General features: G+C 39.4%; 1 protein-coding gene across 1 annotated transcript; it reads right to left on the minus strand.

Annotated features, from left to right (window-relative positions):
* Positions 1-137: 137 nt before the first annotated feature.
* On the minus strand, positions 138-21834 carry LOC109164124 (UPF0481 protein At3g47200-like). The gene is made up of 2 exons (XM_019312899.1): positions 21680-21834; positions 138-1865 (listed from the first exon to the last, which is right to left on the minus strand). The coding sequence occupies exons 1-2, from the start codon at positions 21698-21700 to the stop codon at positions 339-341; spliced, it is 1548 nt and encodes a 515-aa protein (XP_019168444.1). The 5' UTR covers positions 21701-21834; the 3' UTR covers positions 138-338.
* Positions 21835-22508: the final 674 nt, after the last annotated feature.

Genomic DNA, 22508 nt, shown 5'->3' on the forward strand with positions numbered 1-22508 from the left:
AATTGAACAAAACACTATAGTATAGAGACTTCATACGTAATTTGACCCAAAACAAAATTATCAGTGCAAGAGTCCATGTAAGTAACACAACTCTAGACAGCTTAATTAGAAACAAACTAAATGGGGAAAAAATGCATTTGAAAGATTTTGTACACGATCGTTATCAACACATTATAGTCTAACGAACTTGATTTATTACAACAGGCTACAATGATAACAGGCTACAATGCTTACTTCTTGTCACCCTGCATATTATATGCATGCATAAACAACTTGAAGGTTTACATACTTGGAAAGAAATGGCATGCATGCATGCATGCATTATATTATATATATTACTAATTAAATAGATCAATGAAAGCTACGACAGTCTGTGCAGTAGTGAGAGAAAGGAGCCATATTGCTGCAATGGTTGAAATCCCTGCCCACGGACTGTGAAAGTAATCGCGTCTTAGTTTTGCCTTCAACACATTCCACGGCATATTGCAATGTTGAATCAATTTTTTGTACACATCCCCGTAATAGAAGTCATCATGGGAATATGTAACCCCTCTGCATAGATTGTTAAAAAGATCACTCACCATTGCGTCATCACCTAGTCCACTTATAAAAATTCCCTTCTTGCGAAGTAAGATGACATCCTTGTCTGTATTGATAAGATCATCCATGAATAAGGCAAAACTTACGAAATGCTTGGGATGCACATCAGGCGAATATAGCTCGTAAGCTATGAGATTTTTGAAGAAGCTCTCTGAATCATCGTAGAGACCAAAAGAGGGGATCTCTAGTACGTTGTGATTGAAGTTTATATCAAATAGACATGTGGTTTCATTGGAGTTAATGCTACCAATCTTTCCAACCTTTTTGAAGTCAACTCCAGCTTCTCGAAGCTCAGTTGCAGTAGGTATATGATATGATTCAGCGTCAAGGTCGTCTGTAGTACTTGGTTGTTGTTTCCCAAACTTGCAAAGGAGACAAGTGCAATTCCCAAATTTGCAAAAGATACAAGAATGGGATTCAATATCAACGCCTTGTGCAGCATTTGCTTGTGGTTGTTTCGAAAACCAGCAACAAAAACATGTTGAATCCCTCTCCTGCTGAATGCATCCATTAGTACTTAGGCGGGGTTGGCAAAGAATGTGCACTGCCTCAAGTAAATGTTTTATCTCTTCGATATTGACATTGGTAGAGTGTATAGAGATAACATTCATCTTTGGTAGGACAAATCCTAATGTTCTTTTCACCATCTCCGAGAATTCTAGTTTGCAAGGAATAGTAATCATGTCATAGAGTTCTCGCAGAACAAAGAAAGGGAGTTGGTTTTCCAAAAGCAGCATGTCACGAACAACACTATTAGCTGTCCCACTAATTCTGAAAATGGTATCATATTTCTCTACTTCTTCATTCTCGTAGCCCAGTCTAATAAGAAATTCCACTATAAAGCAACCATCCAACAATAACATTTTCACGAATTCATCGCCACTAACTTTTATGCCGTGGTCGTCACCATAATACCTTTTTGGTCTGTCTTTCAAATTCTTTAATTTCTTCCAACAATCCGCCAAACCGAATCCTTTTCCACGTGCTCTCTTCAAAAATGATTTTAAATACAATCCCTTCAACCTTTCCATCTTGCTCAATTCCGGCTTCCCATGATGGTAAGGCCCGATGGAAATGATCAAGGGTGTATAAGCATCCCGGTTTGTTTTACGCAGCTCCTCCTGCACTTTGAATAAGCATGCCTCTGGAGATAATTGTTTTACATTTTGAATCTTTTCAGAAATGCTTTGTAATGCTTGGCAGTTTGCTAAATCTTGTTGATGGCTCCCTCCCTCCATGCCTTCAATCATACTACCACCTGCTGCCTGTTATTTGAATCATTATAGTCCACACTAAACTTATTTATTCTACTCTGATCTGTACGACACAAACTTAATTGTTTAATTTCAATAATAATTTTTATAAAGAGCATTTATAATCAATTACAAAAATGTACAATAGTTTATCATGGACCAAGTGCATGTTGGTACATTCACCTAACAGATCATTGTTTTTTTCTCTTAAATTTATTTCTTTTTTTTTTTTACAAATAAAATTATTGTATAAAAAATATTTCATTAAAAAATTCTAATTGAAATCTTTTAAATGATAGACACATAATTTTTTTTAGTACTGCTGACTTTATTACAATGCAATATCTATTGCAATGTAGGCTCGATCTCATGATCTCTCATTTGAAAGAGTCACTACATGTCACTAGACAACAATGTCATTAGTTTTAAATGTCCACTTTAATCTCTCTTTTTTTTTTTTTTTCTAAATGTTCCCCTTTAGTCCAAATATTATTGTGGCATGACCATTATTCTCTGTCAACAAAACCGTTTAAACAATGTTAAATACAAGAGAATTCCGGTCTATTCAGTTCTAAGTGTTCAAATCTTTCTTTTTTCTCATAGATTTATTTGTGTCATTCTACTTTTAGTCCTTTTATTTTTTTTTCAAAACATCCTTGTTGGTCCTAGCATTATTGTGCATGATCGTTTTTTGTCCTTCGCCAACAAATATGTTTAAATGATATTAAAAATGACGTTATTAACACTCAAAATCCTTTTTTTTTTTTTTCTTCTTGATAATAAAATAGTTATCAATATATGAGTTTACTGCAAAATCCAAAAAAGTGCAATTGAAAAAATCACAAGTCTACTTCATTGCAAACTATAAGTCTAGTGCATAAATCTACTTCACACAAATCCACAAGACTTGTGGTTCTGTTACTAAGGAGAAAAAATAAGGGTTTTGAATGATTAATAACGTCATTTAAACATATTTGTTGACGAATTGAAGGTCAAAGAAATGGTCATGACACAATAATGTTTAGGACTGATGTGGATGTTTTGAAAAAATAGACTAAAAATGGAATGACACATATAAATCTAGAACCAATAGTGAGTGCATTTTGTATTTTGTATGATTTTGGGGCTGAATTGCAAACATTTGGACAAGATTTTAGGCGTATTTAGAAGATTTCATAAACGAGAATGTTGCACGACGACATGCACAAGCGTGAAGGCAATTTATATCGTACACCACGACGCACATTGCAATGTGCATCCAGTCACAAAACGTCGCCGTTTCAATTGCTGTTGACAGGGATTGACGTAACGGACGCCACTTCGTCCGTCCAAACGAACCAAACCCCATTATGTATATTCAGTTAAAAGTTTCTGTATATTGTGTTATGAGTTTATATGTATTATGTTAAGAGTTTATGTGTATTCAGTTAAGAATTTATGTGTATTATGTTAAAGTTTATGTGTATTCTGTTAAGAGTTTATGTGTATTATGTTATGAGTTTATGTCTATTATGTATTATGTTAGATTTTGTATATTCTGTTATGAGTTTATGTGTATTCGAAACAGAGAATTTTTTTTTTGGACAATGCACGACGTCATTTTGGGTAGGGCGGGACGCACAATGCATTGTGCGCCCTAATGCACGATATAACGACTGAAGCGTGAAAGTCAAATGGATGAATGTAGGCAAATTATTGTATGGACCATGAATATAGGGTACATTTTTAATATACTAAAGGTACATTATTTGTGTACTGAAGGTACATTATTTGATATTATATACGGAGTATAAAATAATGTACCCTCAAATAATGTACTTTTAGTATACAAATAATGTACCTTTAGTATATTAAAAATGTACTTTTTATTTATTGTCCACACAATTGTGTGGACCATGGTCCATGCAATAATGTTTGGTGAGTGTAACACCAGTCGTTATATCGTAGACCGCGGTGCACGTGCACCGCGGTCAAAAACGGTGGCGTTTCTTTAAGTAAAGAAACGACTCGCCGTTACCGTTAACGGAATCTGCATGTTTGGTGTATTAAACATCAACTGACACTACAGTATATCCAAACCAATACTGTCTCACGACAAATGAAACTGCAGTTATATCAAAATGATACTGTAGTTGTGGTGAAATGAAACGGCAGTGTATATAAAATGAAACTGAATAACATTTCACTTATTTGAGTGTATATTGTACAATGAAGCTGTAATTATATCAAAATGGTCATGTAGTTGTGTTTTAATAAAACTATAGTGTATATAAAATAAAATTGAATAACATTTTCACATATTTGAGTCTATAAATATCGAATGAAACTGTAATTATATCAAAATGAAACTGTAGTTGTGTTGAACTGAAACTGCAGTGTATACAAAATGAAACTAAATAACAGAATCACTTTTTGCGGACGGGTGCGGAACGACAGAAAACAAATGTCATTTCTTTTCATTTAACAAAACGACTTCGTTTTGATGCGCGGTGCATAATCGATTATGCACCACGGTGCACGATATAATTTGCGATGTAACACTTGGTATTTTCAGAACACGGTTCATGGCCCGTACGTGTGTATAGTACGGAGCTCATACGTGGCATCCCTTACTCAGTATCCCCTCAGTACGGACGTAAGTGGGTTAGTAAACCTTTCTGGATGTCCCAGTACGACCGTATTGCGACTCGTAAACCTTTATGGCTTGGTTCATAAAAATTATTTTGGGTAGCCTCGCACTAAGTTAGTATGAGCGAACTGCTAAAACTTTCTGGGTAACTCTATACATGGCCCGTACGGGCGTACGACGGCTCGTGCATCATTCTAGAATTTTGAAATTTTCCTAAGTACGGGCGTACTTCCTAGCATGTAACTTTCTATCCTCTCGTGTATGACAATAGTACGGGCATACGTAGCTCGTCTACGCTTAGCCGAGGAAAAATATATATCTTCATATTATTATTATTTTGACATTTCAAAATTATTTTGCAATATGGTTTATAATTATATAATTAGTTTTTTTTTTTTTTTTGAAAAATATATGGGTGCTTCATTAGAAAAATGCTGATAAAATGTCTGGTGGGTGGCTATCCCAATACATAGCAATATTCTGCTGATAAGCCGTAGCAGCTAATGCATGAGCTAAATAATTGTCTGATCTAGGAATAAATTTAAATAAACAATGCTGAAATAAAGTGGCAATTTGCCTGCAGTCATTAATAGCATAGCCCACATAGGAGCGAATCGTAGTAGTCGGTGTTGCAAGATAGCGTTGCAATGTCAAACAATCCGTGTATAACTCAATATTCTGCTCCCCTCTCCCCTTCAACCATGATAAAGCCTCTTTGCATGCCAAGGCTTCGGCCATAAGTGGTGTCAAACAAGTTGACAATGGTGCATTGAAAGCCGATATATATTCTCCATTTGCATCGAACAAAACCGCCCCTACGGTGGCCCGTCCCGTGTCGTGTGCATACCCTGCGTCGACCCGACACCTTCTCAAACTCGGCATTCCATTCTCGGCAGCGCCATGGACAGCTTCGGCAGCGTCGGTCCCGGTACTGGCGGGCAGTGGTGCTGGTTGGCGAATCGGGCGTGTCATAAGCCATGCATCCTTGGCGGTCATAGCGGCTCGGAGTATGGAGCGTGGCCGTGGCAGACATGCCTCCCACACCGCTCGATTCCGCGCTCTCCAAATGTTGTATAGAATTGATGCTGCATATAACATTCCATCAGAATCTAAAACATTTTGAAGTTCCTCAAACCAAACATGAAAAATATTCGTGACAATGTTGGGGATTGGAAAGTTTGATTGTTCCCAAATGTTTCTTGCATAGTCACACAAGACTAAAGCATGCATTGTATCTTCTTGTGATATCCCACACATGGCACAATAAGGGCTCACATCCACCCTCTTTATAAGTAAGTTTGTAGTAGTGGGTAGTATATCACAAATGGCTCTCCAGAGGAACATTCTCCATTTTGGGGGTATTTTGAGTTGCCATAGAGATAGCCAATTCATAAACTCGCCACTTTGGCTCTCGTAGTCTCCCACTATCCGCCTGTATCCACTCTTCACAGAATATAGTCCTTTTGGGTCCCCATGCCAATACCATGTATCATTGTAGTCCAGGGAGACAGGTATTCTCATAATTCTTCCCACATCATCAGGTTGGAATAAATCTGTTAGAATGTCATTATCCCATGTTCCTGTTTGTTGATCTATTAACCCCCTTACTCTTGATCCTTGTAATTGTACTGGCATTTCCGTTCGTATCATAGGGTCGTCCTCATCTTGTAGCCAAGGGTGGGTCCATATAAAAGTTGTTTCCCCATTTCCGATTCTTCGCCTGACCCCACTACAAATTATACTCTTTGCTGCCATAATACTCCGCCAACAGAAACTGGGGTTATTTCCTACCTGTGCATCAAAAAACGTTCCTTTTGGAAAATACCGAGCTTTATAGACACGAGCCACTAAAGAGTCAGGTTTAGTGAGCATTCGCCACGCCTGCTTTCCCAACATTGCCAGATTAAATGCCCGTAAATCCTTAAATCCCAATCCCCCATATTTCTTTGGGACACAAAGTATATCCCAAGCCTTCCAGTGTATTCGTCTATCACCTCCCGAGTCCCACCAATACCTATTCATGGTCCTCTCAATTGCCGTACATACTGATAGTGGTAGTAGAAAGACACTCATTGAGAAGGTAGGCATGGATTGTGCTACACTTTTCAATAATATCTCTTTCCCTGCTTGGGATAGTAATCTTTTATTCCAAGACCCAATCCTTTGGCGTATTTTATCTTCAATATAAGCAAAGGTTGCCTTCTTATTCCTTCCAACAAACGAGGGTAGTCCCAAATATTTGCCAAAATTCGGGGCCTGTGTCACTCCCAAAACCTGAGCCACATTATCCCTGTCATTAATTCCTGTATTTCTGCTATAGCAAATATTTGACTTGTGGTAGTTAACCACCTGTCCAGATAGGTTCTCATATGCTGTCAGACATCGCTTAATCTCATTTGCCTCCTCCTCCTTAGCTTTGAAAAATAATAGGCTGTCATCCGCAAAAAATAAATGAGAGACTTGGGGGGCACCTCTTGCCACTCTACATCCATGAATCAGCCCTTCCCTGTTAGCCTGTTGCAACATAAGTGAAAGTCCCTCCGCACAGATAATAAATAAATATGGGGATAACGGATCTCCCTGTCTCAGTCCACGGGTAGGTATAATTGGATCACTTCTAGAGCCATTCACCAGGATACTATAGGAAACCGTAGTCACACATTTCATAACCAAGTCCACCCAGTTCCTATGAAAACCCAACGCCATCATCATGTTACGAAGATAGGGCCACTCCATCCGGTCATAAGCTTTTGCCATGTCTAGCTTAAGTGCACCCCATCCCCCTAATCCACACTGTTTTCTGTTCAAAAAATGGCCTACCTCCGCTGCTAGCAAAATATTATCCGTTATCAACCTATCCGGAATGAAAGCACTCTGTGACTCAGATATTATATCATCCATCAATGGTTTCATTCTATTAGTCATTATCTTCGCAATAATTCTGTAGACCACATTACTAAGAGCAATTGGACGTAGGTCAGTTACCATCTCCGGGTTATTCTTCTTTGGAATCAGCACAATATCCGTATTATTTAAGCCAGGCGGAAGTTCACACGTTTCAACACAATTAATCACGAAGCTCGCCACATCCCCTCCCACTACATCCCAAAAGTGCTGATAAAACCCCGGGTTCATTCCATCCGGGCCCGGAGCCTTATCAGGATACATCGCAAACAATGCATCTTTCACCTCCTCCACCGTAAAAGGTTGTAATAGAGAGTCATTCTGTGCCTGTGATACCCGTTTCTCTACCTTCCCAAAAAACTCCTCCCCTGTCCCCGGAGTCCCAGAAGTGAAAATATTGTTGAAATAATCCAGAATATTTTTTCTCATAAGTTCCCCTTCCAACCAATCCCCATTATCATTCATTATCTTAGATATAGTATTCTTTTTCTTACGATGCGAGGCATACCTGTGAAAGAATTTCGTGTTGGAGTCCGCCTCCTTGAGCCAGTGCTGCTTGGCTCTCTGCCTCCAGTATGCATCCTCCTGGGCCTCCGTTCTGCTTAAAAGTCTCTCAATATGCTGGAATTCAGCAAGTGAAGCCGCATCAGTACGACCCCTCAACCGTTCCTGATCCTTTTTCAGCATTAGAATCTGTCTCCCATACTTATGGAACCGATCCCCACCCCAGCGTGTTAACCGGTTTCCACAGTACTGAATACATTCCTGCAACCCCTGCCCTCTTCCCTCGTCCCAAGCTTGCTCCACTACTCCCCTACATCCCTCATCGTACAACCAGGCCATCTCAAACCGAAATCCCCTTCTTCTTGCTCCATTCACCCGTACTCCCTCATTAATTCCACAGAAAATAGCAGAATGATCCGACTTCCTGGTTCTCAGGTTCGTAACTTTAGCATGGGGAACCACGTTACGCCACCCATCCGTCACCAGAACCTTGTCTAGTCTCTCCTCAATCCAATTCACAGTTCCCTTCCCCTTCTCCCAGGTATATGGATACCCCACCATCGGCAGTTGCGCTAGGCCACAATCCTCCAATGTGTCTCCAAAACCCCGTAAAAGGCTATTTGGATGCGGATTTCCTCCCCTCTTCTCGTACTGATATAATAAGTCATTAAAATCCCCCATCACGATCCAAGGGAGATCCGATTTTGCCGCAAGGGTCTTCAACAAGTTCCAAGACTCGGCACGACGGCTACGCTCTGAGAAGCCATAATAACACGTCATCCTCCAGCGCGGATAACCTGCCATAGTGACCTCAATATCAACATAGTTCTTCGCATAACTCAGTAATCTTGCCGTATTATTCCTCCTCCACAATAACGCTAATCCTCCACTTAAGCCATCGTTATCAACATAGAACAAACCCTCAAACCCCATCGTAACACGAAGTCGCTCTGCATGATCTCTTGCTACTTTAGTCTCCATCAGAAATACAAAGTCGGGTTGCTTACGGGACACCATGTCCACCACCTCACGAACTGTCCGTGGATTACCCAAGCCACGGCAGTTCCAACTCAGCGTACTCATTGGCTCGGGCGGGTCTGTGATCCAGAACCCGCCGAAAACAAGTTTTTTGAGCCATCTAGCATCGTCACATCAGTACTACCTCCCTCCTGCTCCCGGCGGCGCTTAGCCACCACGGCCACCACCTCCTCACTCTCCCTCCTCTCTGCCTCCTCTCTCGGGTCCACCTCCACCGTCGGACGCCGTGCCGGATATCCCGACGCCGGTAATGGCTTCGGCTTACCGCCGAACGGAATCAACCACGGCCCACCAACCTCACGTGGCCCCTTATTCCCCCCTACCCTCAAATCCGCAGAGTACGGATATTGTCCCACCGGTATCCGTGCTTCCCTTGCTTTCAAACAGAACTTATACGAATGCCCTAGCATTCCACAACAAAAGCAAAAAGTGTGGATCCTCTCATACTTAAAATTGACCCAGCACGTTGTCTTGTCACGTTTCAACAATTTCATCCTTCGTTTAATTGGTCTATCCACAGGGATTGAAACCCTAATTCGAAAATATGTTAACCATGGAGCCCCAATAAACCTATCATCCAACCTCACAAAAGTTCCAATAAAATTTCCAATCTGTTCAAGAATCGGAACCCCCGTGTATCCCAGTGGGAGGTCATGCACCTGTACCTAGAGATCAATCGTGTTTAGCTCCACATCAACCGGTAACACCCCATCCGGAACTCTTTTGCAAACAAGTGAATGATTATTGAATGACCACGGACCCTCATCCAACACATACTCCACGTCAGTCTCATGGTAGAAAATAAAGAGAAACAAGTTCGGTTGAATTTCCGTAACCTGCATCCCCCTTACCGGTTGCCAAACAGAAGCCATTACCTGCCACATGTATTCCACTTTTATGATCTTCGTAGTTAGGAACCTGCCTACCATCCCCCACGACTGCTCCGTTTCTGCCGGTCCTCCACCATCCGCCGCACCAGCCGGGGCGAACACAGCATCCTCCTCGTCGTCGAGCGCGATGTCTGCCCAGCTTCGCGTTATGGCCTCCACATCACCTTCGCCCGTCGCTGCCATCTGCCGTAACCAAGAAAACGAGGCGCAAAATCGGTAGCCACCGATCAGAATAGCCAAGAAAGCCGATCAACAAGCCTAGAAACCCTAGTGGAGGAGAAAAGCTCTAGAAACCCTAGAGAGCGTATCTTGGAACTATAAAAGTAGCTACATACAAGAGAACCTAATACATATAATTAGTTTGATATATATCATCCTCTTCTTTATTTTCTTCTCCCTTGCTTCTCACAGTGAATGTGCGTGTGCATGTATGTTTGTGTTGTTTGGTTTGGAGTCTTAGAAGATGGTGAAGGAGAAGGCCTAGTTTGAAGATAGAGATGGATGACTCTTGAAGTTAAAGCTGAGAAGTTTGAGGTATAATCTATGGATTCCCAAAATCTATTATTTACCCTAAGTGTTCTGTGAAATATGTATTGTGATGATATCTAGTGATTTGAGGTTTAGAAATGTTGATATGAATGGTGTTTGATGTTTATTTTGTGGTAGAGATGTTGTATTGGTGTTATGTTGATGTGGTTGGATGTTGTGGGAGCTATTGTTGATTTTAATGGAACTGTGAACTAATTGAGAGTTCAATGTTCACGAAAGTGACATTGACACCTAAGTATAGTAGTGTCTCTTTCTAGGATCACTGTAGTATCTGTGAAAAAGTAGTTTGGTCCAAATCCACATTTTTCAATTGGTTGTCAATTTGATTGTTCATTTCGTTGTTCTTACTTTACGCAAATGAATCATATCTCTTCATTTGAATTGCCTTCCAAACACTATATTATTGTGTTTAGCTGCTCACTATTTAACTCTACCTTGGTCCACTCGAGGACGATATCCTTCATTCCATCACATACCACTCTAACCTACTTTCAGTACGCAATATAATGTTTAAAATTTATTTTTATAAACAAATAGAATGAATATTATAAACCTACTATGTAGTAAATGGAAATACGTATGATGTACATTACGTTTAATATGTTGGAAAAATTAGTTTAAAATGACATAAAATGACATATTAAGTGGCTATTTTGTGGTACAATTATCAGTGGGGTCCACTTCCGATTTGGGTCGGTTCAAAGTAGATTCAGATTCTTCGTAGTGAGACGAAGAGATTGATATACTGTACACTCAAAACAGATAATGAGTGAATGAGATATTGATTATCAAAGTAGACCCATTTGAGTTGGAAAAATTAAGGGAAAAGTGAAGCTTTTGTCCCACATTGATTTTGGAAGTGGATTTGCCCTACTATTTATACAAGAGCTCTTTTTAAACTTATTAAATTGTATAGTATAGAGGCTCTCTTTCGTGCGCATGGCGGGTGCAAATCAAATCCTGAAATATATCGCCACTGGAGGCTGTCAAATTTTGGAAGTGGATTTGCCCCACTATTCTTTTTAATTAAGCTTATTGAATTCTATAGCATAGAGGCTCTCTCTGGGGGGGGGACAAATCAAATCGCCTAAGCTCGTGTACACCGGCACCTGCGGCACGAATGTCGTCCGGAATTTGGCAGGCCTTGCAGGCTAAGTTATGTCCAACTTCGATATACTTTTTCCAACACAAAGCCACTAGGTCGAATGAAGTTTCGGCCTGAAGGCCGAAACTGTACAGCTAAGTGAAGTCTCGGCCTTCAGGCCGAAACTGTGCAACCAAGTGAAGTTTCGGCCTTGAGGCCGAAACTGTACAGCTAAGTAAAGTATTGGCCTTCAGGCCGAAACTGTGCAGCCAAGTGAAGTTTCGGCCTTGAGGCCGAAACTGAACACCAATGAAGTTTCGGCCTTGAGGCCGAAACTGAACAGCCAATGGTCTAGAACCCGAAAGTTCTGACTGTTGTGAAGATTAAGTTCATCAGTTACAGAATTAATATTGCTTTAATTCCAATATTTTGAATTCTGAATTTAATCCTAGTTAGTGGGCATGGCTGTTGCAGGTGTTATATAATTGGTTTTAATACCAATTTAAATGCCATATTGAAGGCTACCCAACTCCTTCAACCCTATATAAGAGAGGGTAGAGCAGCAGGTTTTTCACACAACAAGAAACAAGGAATTCCACTACGTTCTCAGCTTCCAAAACTCTGCTTCTACTCTTTCTTTAGCCAAGTGTGTTCTATACTTTGCTTTGTTCGCCGGATTCTTTGTTTGGGTGCTCAAACACAGAATCGTAGCACGTTTTATCCTGGGAAACCTAGGCTACAACGCTCCTAGCACTTGTGGGAGGTGACAAATAAGGTTTTAAGGAAAAGAACGATTTGTTCAAACTCGTGCTGACCTCTATCCAAATCATCCACCTTTTCCTTCCCAATTCTTTCTGTTTTTCCCATATAATAAAGGGTTATTATTTTTTGGAATTTTCCACCTTATTACCCAACATAATATTTATATACATTAAGATTTATGTTTATGAACGTATAGAACAAATATTATTAACATAGTACATGATGATATATAATGTTATTAAACATGATACACTACTTGATATTTAATATAAAATGCCATTGTTTTGGATCAAGGTATACAATGTAAGGTGGATTTTAGTCGACGTCATGATTTGCCTTAAATTTACAATAATAGATTAACTCTATGCTAAAAATATAATAAGATCATATCCCTTATTCACAAAAAAGGATAAACTTTGAAGAAGCCCTTGAATTATATGAGAAAATGAATTAGGTTATCCAAATAAAAAATGTAATTAATCTCTTTAACATTGGAAAAAAATACAATTGATTTTTTTTAGGGAAAATTGTAAAAAATGCCCCTCTATAATATCCCAATTATCAATGTCACCCCCGAATTATGAGTGGTGTAAATGTTGCCCCTCAATTATCAAAATGATGCACATATAGCCCCTCCCGTAACGGACCTGTGGTTCCCCACCGCTGTCCATCGCTGGTACTTCGAATCGAGGGAGGAAAAAACAACTAAATTACATATTTACTCTGACTTAACGGTATCGTACACTAACGGAGAACCACATTTTCGTTATGGGAGGGACTATATGTGCACCGTTTTGATAATTGAGGGGCAACATTTACACCACCCATAATTCAGGGGTGACATTGACAATTGATATATTACAAAGGGGCATTTTTTACATTTTTCCCTTTTTTTAATATGTAGAGATTAGGTTAAGGGCCTACACTAGTCAATATATACAAACTCAAAACGTTTTAATATTCATATTTGTTGAACTGTGCTCCTGAGGATTATCACCAATACGGGTTCCCATGGCTTCGCTCATAAGATATATCTATGAAAATAATATGAAGCTAAGAGAAATTAATAGCAATAAAATAACTACTGAGTTATTGGTTGGGTTACTTTATTATGAACTTGTGTTGCATGTTTGGCCACATTATCTTTCTTTTTTTTTTGGTAAATTCGCATATCTAACTATCTAACTAACTTATAAGAGGAGAATATGTCTATGCATTAGGATTCTCTCCCTGCGACTAGGGTTTTTCTACATTGAGCTCCCTGCGATCTAGGGTTACGGTGGTTTTCTTCGGTTTCGGACAACGGACACGGATGCGAAAGCCATGGACGTCCAGCGAATTATCGACTCCACGGCGGATATCAGCTTGGAAGATGAGGAGGAAGGCGTACGCTTTGAGGATGACGGGTACGGCATCAGTGCGCAGCCGCAGGAACGCCAGACGTGGACGATTGTCGGAAGGTTTCTCACGGATCGAATCTTGAAAGTTGACATGATGAAGAGGGTAATGGCCTCGGCTTGGCGTCCCCTCATGGGAATAGAGATAACAGATGTGCTTCCAAACTTGTATCTCTTCACTTTTTTTGACGAGGCAGACATGCGCCGCGTGGTGGAGGAGGGGCCATGGGCGTTCGAGAATGCTACGTTTCTTTGCCAAGTCTTGAATGATGGACATGATCCGGAGCAGGTGGTTTTGAATACGGTTGACTTATGGTTGCAAGTTTATGATATTCCTTTGGGCTACCGGACAGTTAAGGTACTTGAGCGAATTGGGGATTTTGCGGGGGTGTTCTTACGCTATGATGAACATAATTTTGAGAGACCGTGGACCTCGTTTTATCGGGTACGGATAACACATGATGTTACCAATCCACTGAAGCGTCGTATGAAGATGATCATGCGGGATGGGACATGGACATGGGTTAATTTCAAATACGAGCGGCTGCATATGTTTTGTTTCTTTTGTGGTATCATGGGGCATACTGATAAGTTCTGTTTAGCGGCAAGACGTTCTTCGTTACCTCCGGAACAGTACCCCTTTGGTACGGCTTTGAGGGCGGGAGGGAATAACCCGACAAGGGTTTTGGGGGACAAGTGGTTCAAACTGGGCCAAGAGAGGCGGAAAGAAATAGGTTTTGGGGGTGGATACGGTCAGGGGGTCGCGGCGGGTGGTGGGCAGGCTATGGCTGGAATGAGGGGGCGGGTAGTGGAGATTAGGGGGCTAGCCGAGAGGGATGGTGGAAATTTGGGCTTGGTGAGGGAGAAGGAGGTAGCTAGGGAGGAGGAGGGGGTGAGAGTGGATCCGAAAAGACGCCGCACGGATGGAGGATTAGGGGATGGAGTGGATGAGGGGGTGTGTGTGGATTCGGATGGCATGGGGTTGGGGGATCCGAATGGTAGGGGAAATCGGGTGGGTGAGAGGCTGGTGATGGAGGAGGACGTTGCAATGACAGAGGTTCAAAAAAACTTGCAGATGGCGGGTGCTGCGGTGCAGACCCGCCCGACCCAATGAGTACATTGAGCTGGAACTGCCGTGGCTTGGGTAATCCACGGACAGTTCGGGAGATTGAGGACATGGTGTCCCGCAAGAAACCCGATTTTGTATTTCTGATTGAGACCAAGGTTAACCGGGATCATGCTGAGCGACTCCGGATTAAACTTGGGTTTGATGGTTTGTTTAATGTTGATAATTCTGGATTGAGTGGAGGTTTGGCATTGTTGTGGAGGACAAATAATACAGCGAGGTTGTTGAGTTATTCTGATAATTATGTAGACGTGGAGGTGAGTATGCCCGGATTTGAAAAGTGGAGGATGACAGGTTTCTACGGCTTTTCGAAGCGTCCGCAGAGAAGGGAACCGTGGGACCTTATTCGTACACTGGCAAACAAATCTGACCTACTGTGGGTTATGATAGGAGATTTTAATGATCTCTTATTTCAATATGAGAAACGGGGAGGTAATCCGCATCCTGATGCTTTATTGCGAGGTTTTGGAGAGACTATCGAGGAATGTGGATTGGCGCAGTTGCCCATGACAGGATATCCTTTTACTTGGCAGAAGGGGAAGGGTACACCAAACTAGATAGAGGAACGATTGGATAAGGTTCTGACCACATAGGGATGGAGGGATCTAGTACCTGATGCTAGTGTGCTTAACATATTGACCCGGAAATCAGATCATTCTGCTCTTTTCCTTGGGATTCTCAATCTTCGGGAAAGGAGAGGTGGTCTAAGAAGGGGTTTTAGATTTGAGATGGCATGGTTACATGATGAAGGATGTAGGGGTGTGGTAGAAAAGGCCTGGGAGGACGGAAGGAGTAGGGGGCTGCAGGAATGTGTCACGTTTTGTGGTGAACGGTTAACACGCTGGGGTGGAGACCATTTTCACAAATTCGGGGAGAGAATACGGAACTTGAAGAAAGATCAGATGCGCGTTAGAGGGCGTACGGACCCGGGGTCTCTAGCTGAATTTCAGAGGATAGAGGACTGTCTGACTAGTATTGAGTTGCAGGAGGATACATACTGGAGGCAGAGAACCAAGCAGCATTGGCTTAAGAACGCGGATGCAAACACCAAGTTTTATCACAGGTACGCTACTCACCGAAAGAAAAAGAATTCTATTATGAAAATTATGAATAGTAATGGGGATTGGATTGAGGGAGATGCCATGAGGAATAGTATATTGCATTATTATCGTGATATCTTTGAGTCGAGTTCTCCTATTATTAACGACAATTTCTTTGAGAGCATACAACCGCGTGTGACAGCTGCGCAGAATGAGGGCCTGTTGCGCCCTTTTGAAGAAAGTGAGATTAAATCAGCATTATTTTCAATGTTTCCTGATAAGGCACCAGGACCGGATGGGATGAACCCTGGGTTTTATCAGCACTTCTGGGATGTGGTGGGTACTGATATTTCTGCTTATATTGTTAACTGTCTCAATACTAATTCGTTTCCAAGTAAATTGAATGAGACAAATATTATATTGATTCCGAAGAAGAAAACCCCAGAGATGATTTCTGATTATAGGCCAATTGCATTGAGTAATGTGGTGTACAGAATTATGGCCAAAGTTATTACAGCTAGAATGAAACCTTTGATGGAAAGTGTCATATCTGAGTCACAAAGTGCATTCATAGCTGGCAGATTGATTACAGATAATATATTGATAGCTGCAGAAGTAGGCCATTATTTGAACAGGAAACAATGTGGACTCATGGGTTGGGGAGCTTTAAAGCTGGATATGGCCAAAGCCTACGATCGTATGGAATGGTCCTTTTTACAAAGAATGTTAATGGCCTTAGGGTTTGATGGAAGATGGGTGGAATTACTGATGATGTGTGTAACCACAGTATCTTATAATGTATTAGTAAATGGGACACAGAGTGAACAGATAATACCAACTCGTGGTTTGAGACAAGGTGATCCCCTTTCACCATATTTGTTCATTATTTGTGCTGAAGGGCTCTCACTATTATTGCAGCAGGCGCAGGCAAAAGGAGAAATACATGGATGTAGGGTTGCAAGAGGAGCACCTTCTATTACCCACCTTTTCTTTGCCGATGATAGTTTACTTTTTTTCAAGGCAAATGTGCAGGAGGCAGAAGTAATTAAGCGATGTTTATCAGAATATGAGAAGATGTCTGGACAGGCAGTCAATTATCATAAGTCGAATATTTGTTATAGTAAGAATACACGTGGAGAGATAAGGGATGAGGTTGCCAATATATTGGGGGTGGTGCAGGCTCAGAATTTTGGGAAGTATTTAGGACTTCCATCGTTTGTGGGCAGAAATAGGAGGGCAGCATTTTCTTATATTGAGGATAAAATAAGACAGAGGATCAGCTCATGGAATAAGAAATTGATATCACAAGCAGGAAAGGAAGTTTTATTGAAAAGTGTGGCCCAGTCAATGCCTACCTTTTCAATGAGTGTTTTTTTACTGCCTATGACTTTATGCACCGCTATTGAGCGAACCACGAATCGATATTGGTGGAGGTCCAAGAATGACCAAGGTATACATTGGAAGGCATGGGATAAACTATGTATTCCAAAGAAGTATGGAGGTCTGGGATTTAAGGACTTACATGCCTTTAATCTTGCTATGCTTGGGAAGCAAGGGTGGCGTTTTCTGACACAGCCGCAATCTTTAGTTTCGAGAGTTTATAAGGCCAGGTACTATCCCACAAATTCTTTCTATGATGCATGTTTGGGTAATAACCCGAGTTTTTGCTGGCGGAGTATTTTGGCGGCTCATGAGTTAATTTGTGGGGGTGTGAGGAGGAGGATTGGGAATGGTGAAACAACGTTGATTTGGGACCACCCATGGTTGCATGATGAAAACTACCCGAGAATACAAACAGAAAAACCACCCCAATTGGCGCAGGCAAAGGTGATGGGCTTAATGGATCAACAAACTGGAACCTGGGATCCGGATATTCTAACAGATATTTTCATATCGGAGGATGTGGAACGAATTAAAAAAATACCTGTATCACCTGAGTATGATGATTTGTGGTACTGGTATGGAGATCCAAATGGTGAATATTCTGTCAAGAATGGGTATAGGAAACTAGTGGGCAATTACTCCCAACCACTAGGGACCTTTGATAAATGGAAGGTTTTATGGAAACTCAAAATCCCACCAAAGTGGAAGACATTTATATGGAGAGCTCTGAATGATATTTTGCCCACTACAAACAATCTACTTATAAAGAGAGTGGATATTGATCCAACATGTGCTATGTGTGGGGCTTCACATGAGGATATTGTGCATTCTTTGATCACATGTGGCTATACAACAAACATTTGGACACAATCTCACCTTCCAATCCCCAATAGTGTCACAAATGTTTTCAGTGATTGGTTTAATGATTTGATGAATGTTTTAGGTGATAATGAGATTATTTATGCAGTGGCAATTCTATACTACACTTGGCGTGCGAGGAATGAGGCTGTGTGGGACGCATGTTTGCCCAGACCTCAGAAGGTAATTGCGATGGCGTCTTCAGCTGTACACTCTTGGAAAATTGTGCACCCGACACATACACAGCCGCAGGTAAATGCGGCCGTGTTGGATCAAGTCGAAGCCCCAACCACACGGCAGCAAAATGCCGTGGGTGTCACTGTCGAACCGGCAGAAACTGGGCTGCCTTTGAGCAGCAATATAATGCAGCCACACGGACAGCAACAGCAGCCGAATGTGCCATACGCGACTCCCCTAAAATGCTACTTCGACGCGGCATACGACCCACGAACAAACAAGGCGGCAGCGGGTGCAATTATTCTAGATGCGCAAGGAGGATATATTTCCGCAATGACCTCCCCTATGTCAGATTGTTTTACACCTTTAATGGCGGAGGCCCTAGCGTGCAAAGAAGTTTTGTCATGGTTGAGAGATCGCGGTATAGACTCTATCCAGCTCTTCACAGATTGTTTAGTATTACAACAATATCTATCATCTACGACTCGATCACCACGGTCTTACTTGGGCTATGCTATTGATAGCTGCAGGACTAGTATATTGGCTTTTGAGAACTGTTTAATTCGGTATGTTCCTAGATTAGATAATTATTTAGCTCATACTCTAGCATCTATTGCCTCTACTCAGACGACTATTTTGTATTCAGACTCAAGTCCACCAGCTGCTATTTCAGCATATTTTGAATAAATGCCGAACAGGCTCCTTTCAAAAAAAAAAAAAAAACTAACTTATAAGAGGAAATTTCAATTTTGGTCATATGACTATAGCGGTCTTGTTAATTTCAGTCTCTGACTTTTAAAAGTGTCAATTTAGTACTTTAACTATCCAATTTTTGTAAATTTTAGTCACTCCGGCCAAATTTCGTCGGAAAATTTTAATAGTTAAAATAATGAGGGTATTTTGGTCGTTTCACGCCTCTTTTCTTCTTCTCCGGCAAGTCCATCTCTTTCTCTCCCGTTTCCAGCGTTCTTTCTCCCTCTAAACCCTATCTTTAATATCATTAAGCCTCCTTTCCCCATCATCTTAGTTCATTGCATTCACCGGAAACGGGAGAGGAAGGGATGGACTCGCCTGGGAAGAAGAAAAGAGACGTGTAATGATCAAAATACCTTCATTATATTAACAATTAAAATTTTCCGGCGATATTTGGCCGGAGTGACCAAATTTGACAAAAATTGCATAGTTAAGGTACTAAATTGACACTTTTAAAAGTCAATGACTGAAATTAACAAGACCCCTATAGTCATATGACCAAAATTGAAATTTACTCCAATTTAAATTATTCCAATAAATTATTTCCATATTCTTTTTCCTAGCAAACTATGTTGTGCAACCGTGTGCACCATGCATGGTGCACACGAAATTGGATTCATAATTTCTATTCTATAGATTCATAATTATTGAACTCTATATTCACAATTACAAAACTCTATGTTCATAATTTTCAATGTTCATATTCCCAATTGTTGAACTCTGTATTCACAAATCACAGAACTATATGTTCATAATTTGATTACTATACAGTTTAAAAATTATGAATCTATAGTATAGAAATTATAAATCTACAGTATAGAAATTATGAATCTACAGTTTAGAAATTATGAATCTACAGTATAGAAATTATGAATCTACAGTATAGAAATTATGAATCTATAGTATAGAAATTATGAATTTACAGTATAGAAATTATGAATCTATAGTATAAAAATTATGAATTTATAGTATAGAAATTATGAATCTAATTCCGTGTGTACACGGTTGCACAGCATAACGATCCCTTTTTCCTTGTGAAATTGTATATTGTTGGTTATGATACTATATATGGCTTGTAAAGATGAAGGCCCAAAACATATGATGACCCAGTCTATATAAGCAAGCAAATTATATCATGCAACGCGCGTCAGATACTACAGTGTATCTAAATTGACACTGTCAAAACGACGTCGTTTTATTTAATGAAAAGAAACAGAATCTTAAAAAAAAAAATAACTTTGTTCTTCAGTTTCATTTTGTATACACTGCAATTTCAGCTCGACACAACTACAGTTTCATTTCGATATAACTACAGTTTCATTCAATATTTATACACTCAAATATGTGAACATGTTATTTAATTTTATTTTATATACACTATAATTTCATTAAAACACAACTACATGATCATTTCAATATAATTACAGCTTTATTGTACAATATACACTCAAATATGTGAAATGTTATTCAGTTTTATTTTATATATACTGTAGTTTCATTTCACCACAACTATAGTATCATTTTGATATAACTGTAGTTTTATTTGATAATATAAAAATAATACGTGAGACAGTGTCGGTTTAGACATACCGTAGTGTCTGACGCGCGGTGCATGATATAACAACCGATATAAGCAGCCCCATCAAGATTATATTATTGCTGGATAGATTATTATATTCATTAAATTATCGATGTAATATTATATTCATTGTATTATTGATATAATATTATATTCCTGAAAAATAGGTGCTACGCCTATATAAAGAGCCCTAACCCTTCATTCAAAATAAGTCAAGGAAACCAACATTTCTCTCATCAGATTCCATCTATCCATTTTTCCTTCATTGTTTCCATTTTTCTTAAATTCAGTATTATCATCTCATACCGCCGATAACTACTCGTAATCATAAAACCAACAGATATCATTGTAATCAACAACATTTTAAATTACTAATACAAATTCCAATTACACAAAATAAATTTAAAGATAAATTTTGGAGTGGAGTGAGGTGGAGGGCCGAGTTTGAGAAACCTCCAACCCAACCCGCGTATAAAATGGGTTAAACAGGTCAAACTCGCACTAAAAATCCTTTATAAACTCTTTAACATGTTATTACTGTTCTGATATCTATCTTCACGACTACTGTAACTCGCACTAGGCTTGCCAAAACAATTGAAAAAGTAGGTAAACTTCACAAATAAAGAGCTACATATATTTTTAAAACATGAAGTTTCACAAAGGGGGTGTTTGGTAAATATATAGTTGTTACTCTGATTGGATTAGTGTGTTTGACTAGTTGATAGCATTAATTGATGGTAGAAAAGTGTTTGGTAAATTAGCTGTTAGCTAATAATACCTGAATACATGCAAAATGATTTTCTCAAAAAGCTGATCGAAAAAACTACTTTAATTAGCTTTATGAATTTTAGCATTTCGGAACAATAAATTATTATAAAAAGCTAAATAATCAAACACTCATCATATTAATTGTTTAATCAAATCAAACAACTAATAGTGGTGAAATAAATTAAAATTGACTGATAAGCTAACTATTTTACCAAATAGGACCATAATAAAGCTACGTAACAAAGAAAGCCTGGGTTTAATTTTATTTTTTAAAAAACAAACAACCAGAAGTAATATTATGGAATAAAATAAAATAGTACCAAGATGAACAAGTGAAATAGTAATAAGAAAGGAGGCAGCTGAAAGATCAAACAAGCATACGTACCTCACTGCCGTTGTGGTCCATATATATATTGAAGGGTTGAGTAATTGAATTCGTGTTTATAAGAGAAATGGTTGCACTGTACTTCAAGGTGGGCTGGTGATGGTATTTGCTCTAAGATCAACCATTTATAGCACAGATTTGCGAAGCTACCTGCTTACTTTCGCTAGCATGCGGTGAACTTGGAAAAATTATACTGTGGACCCAAGTAAAAAAATACACAATTTAAATATTGAATAAATTTACAATTTGTATATAATAAATATTCACAATTTACATGCTGAATGTTCACAATTTAGATATAGAATATTCACAATTTTATATACTAAATGTTCATAATTTACATACTGAATGTTCACAATTTGAATTGAAAACATCCAGCTTGTAAATTATGGACATTCAGTATATAAATTGTGTATTTTAACCCGGATCCATAGCATAACTGTCGGTGAACTTGCTTTGGCGAATGATTGAACACTTTCATTTATGCCTTATTATCATATCATATTTGATTTTAATTGAGATATTTTTTTGTCTCCTTTTGATACTTCATTATTGAACTCAAATTATTTAATAATTTGTCATTCCTCTTCTCTTTCTCTACTTTTGTACAATTAAATGAAAAGTGAGGAAGAAAATATAGAAAAAAAAAAATTAAAGTCATCCTTAATGTACTTTAGGTAGAACTTTAATGTGTATATATATATATTAGTTATGTGCAAAGACTCTCCCAGGTGAAAGATGTGATAAATTCTAAGCCGTTGATCTAATCCTAATCAAAGTCACAAATCAAGAAAAATTAAACAAAAAACATATGCCCTTCTGCCAACAT

The sequence above is a fragment of the Ipomoea nil genome, unplaced genomic scaffold (genome assembly GCF_001879475.1).
Source record: "Ipomoea nil cultivar Tokyo-kokei standard unplaced genomic scaffold, Asagao_1.1 scaffold3056, whole genome shotgun sequence".
In the NCBI taxonomy this organism is placed as follows: Eukaryota; Viridiplantae; Streptophyta; class Magnoliopsida; order Solanales; family Convolvulaceae; genus Ipomoea; species Ipomoea nil.

Coding starts and splice junctions, on each gene's coding strand:
- LOC109164124 (XM_019312899.1), bottom strand. CDS start 21,700: ATGGACCACAACGGCAGTGAG. Junction 1,866..21,679: donor TGGACCACAACGGCAGTGAG/GTACGTATGCTT, acceptor TTCAAATAACAG/GCAGCAGGTGGTAGTATGAT.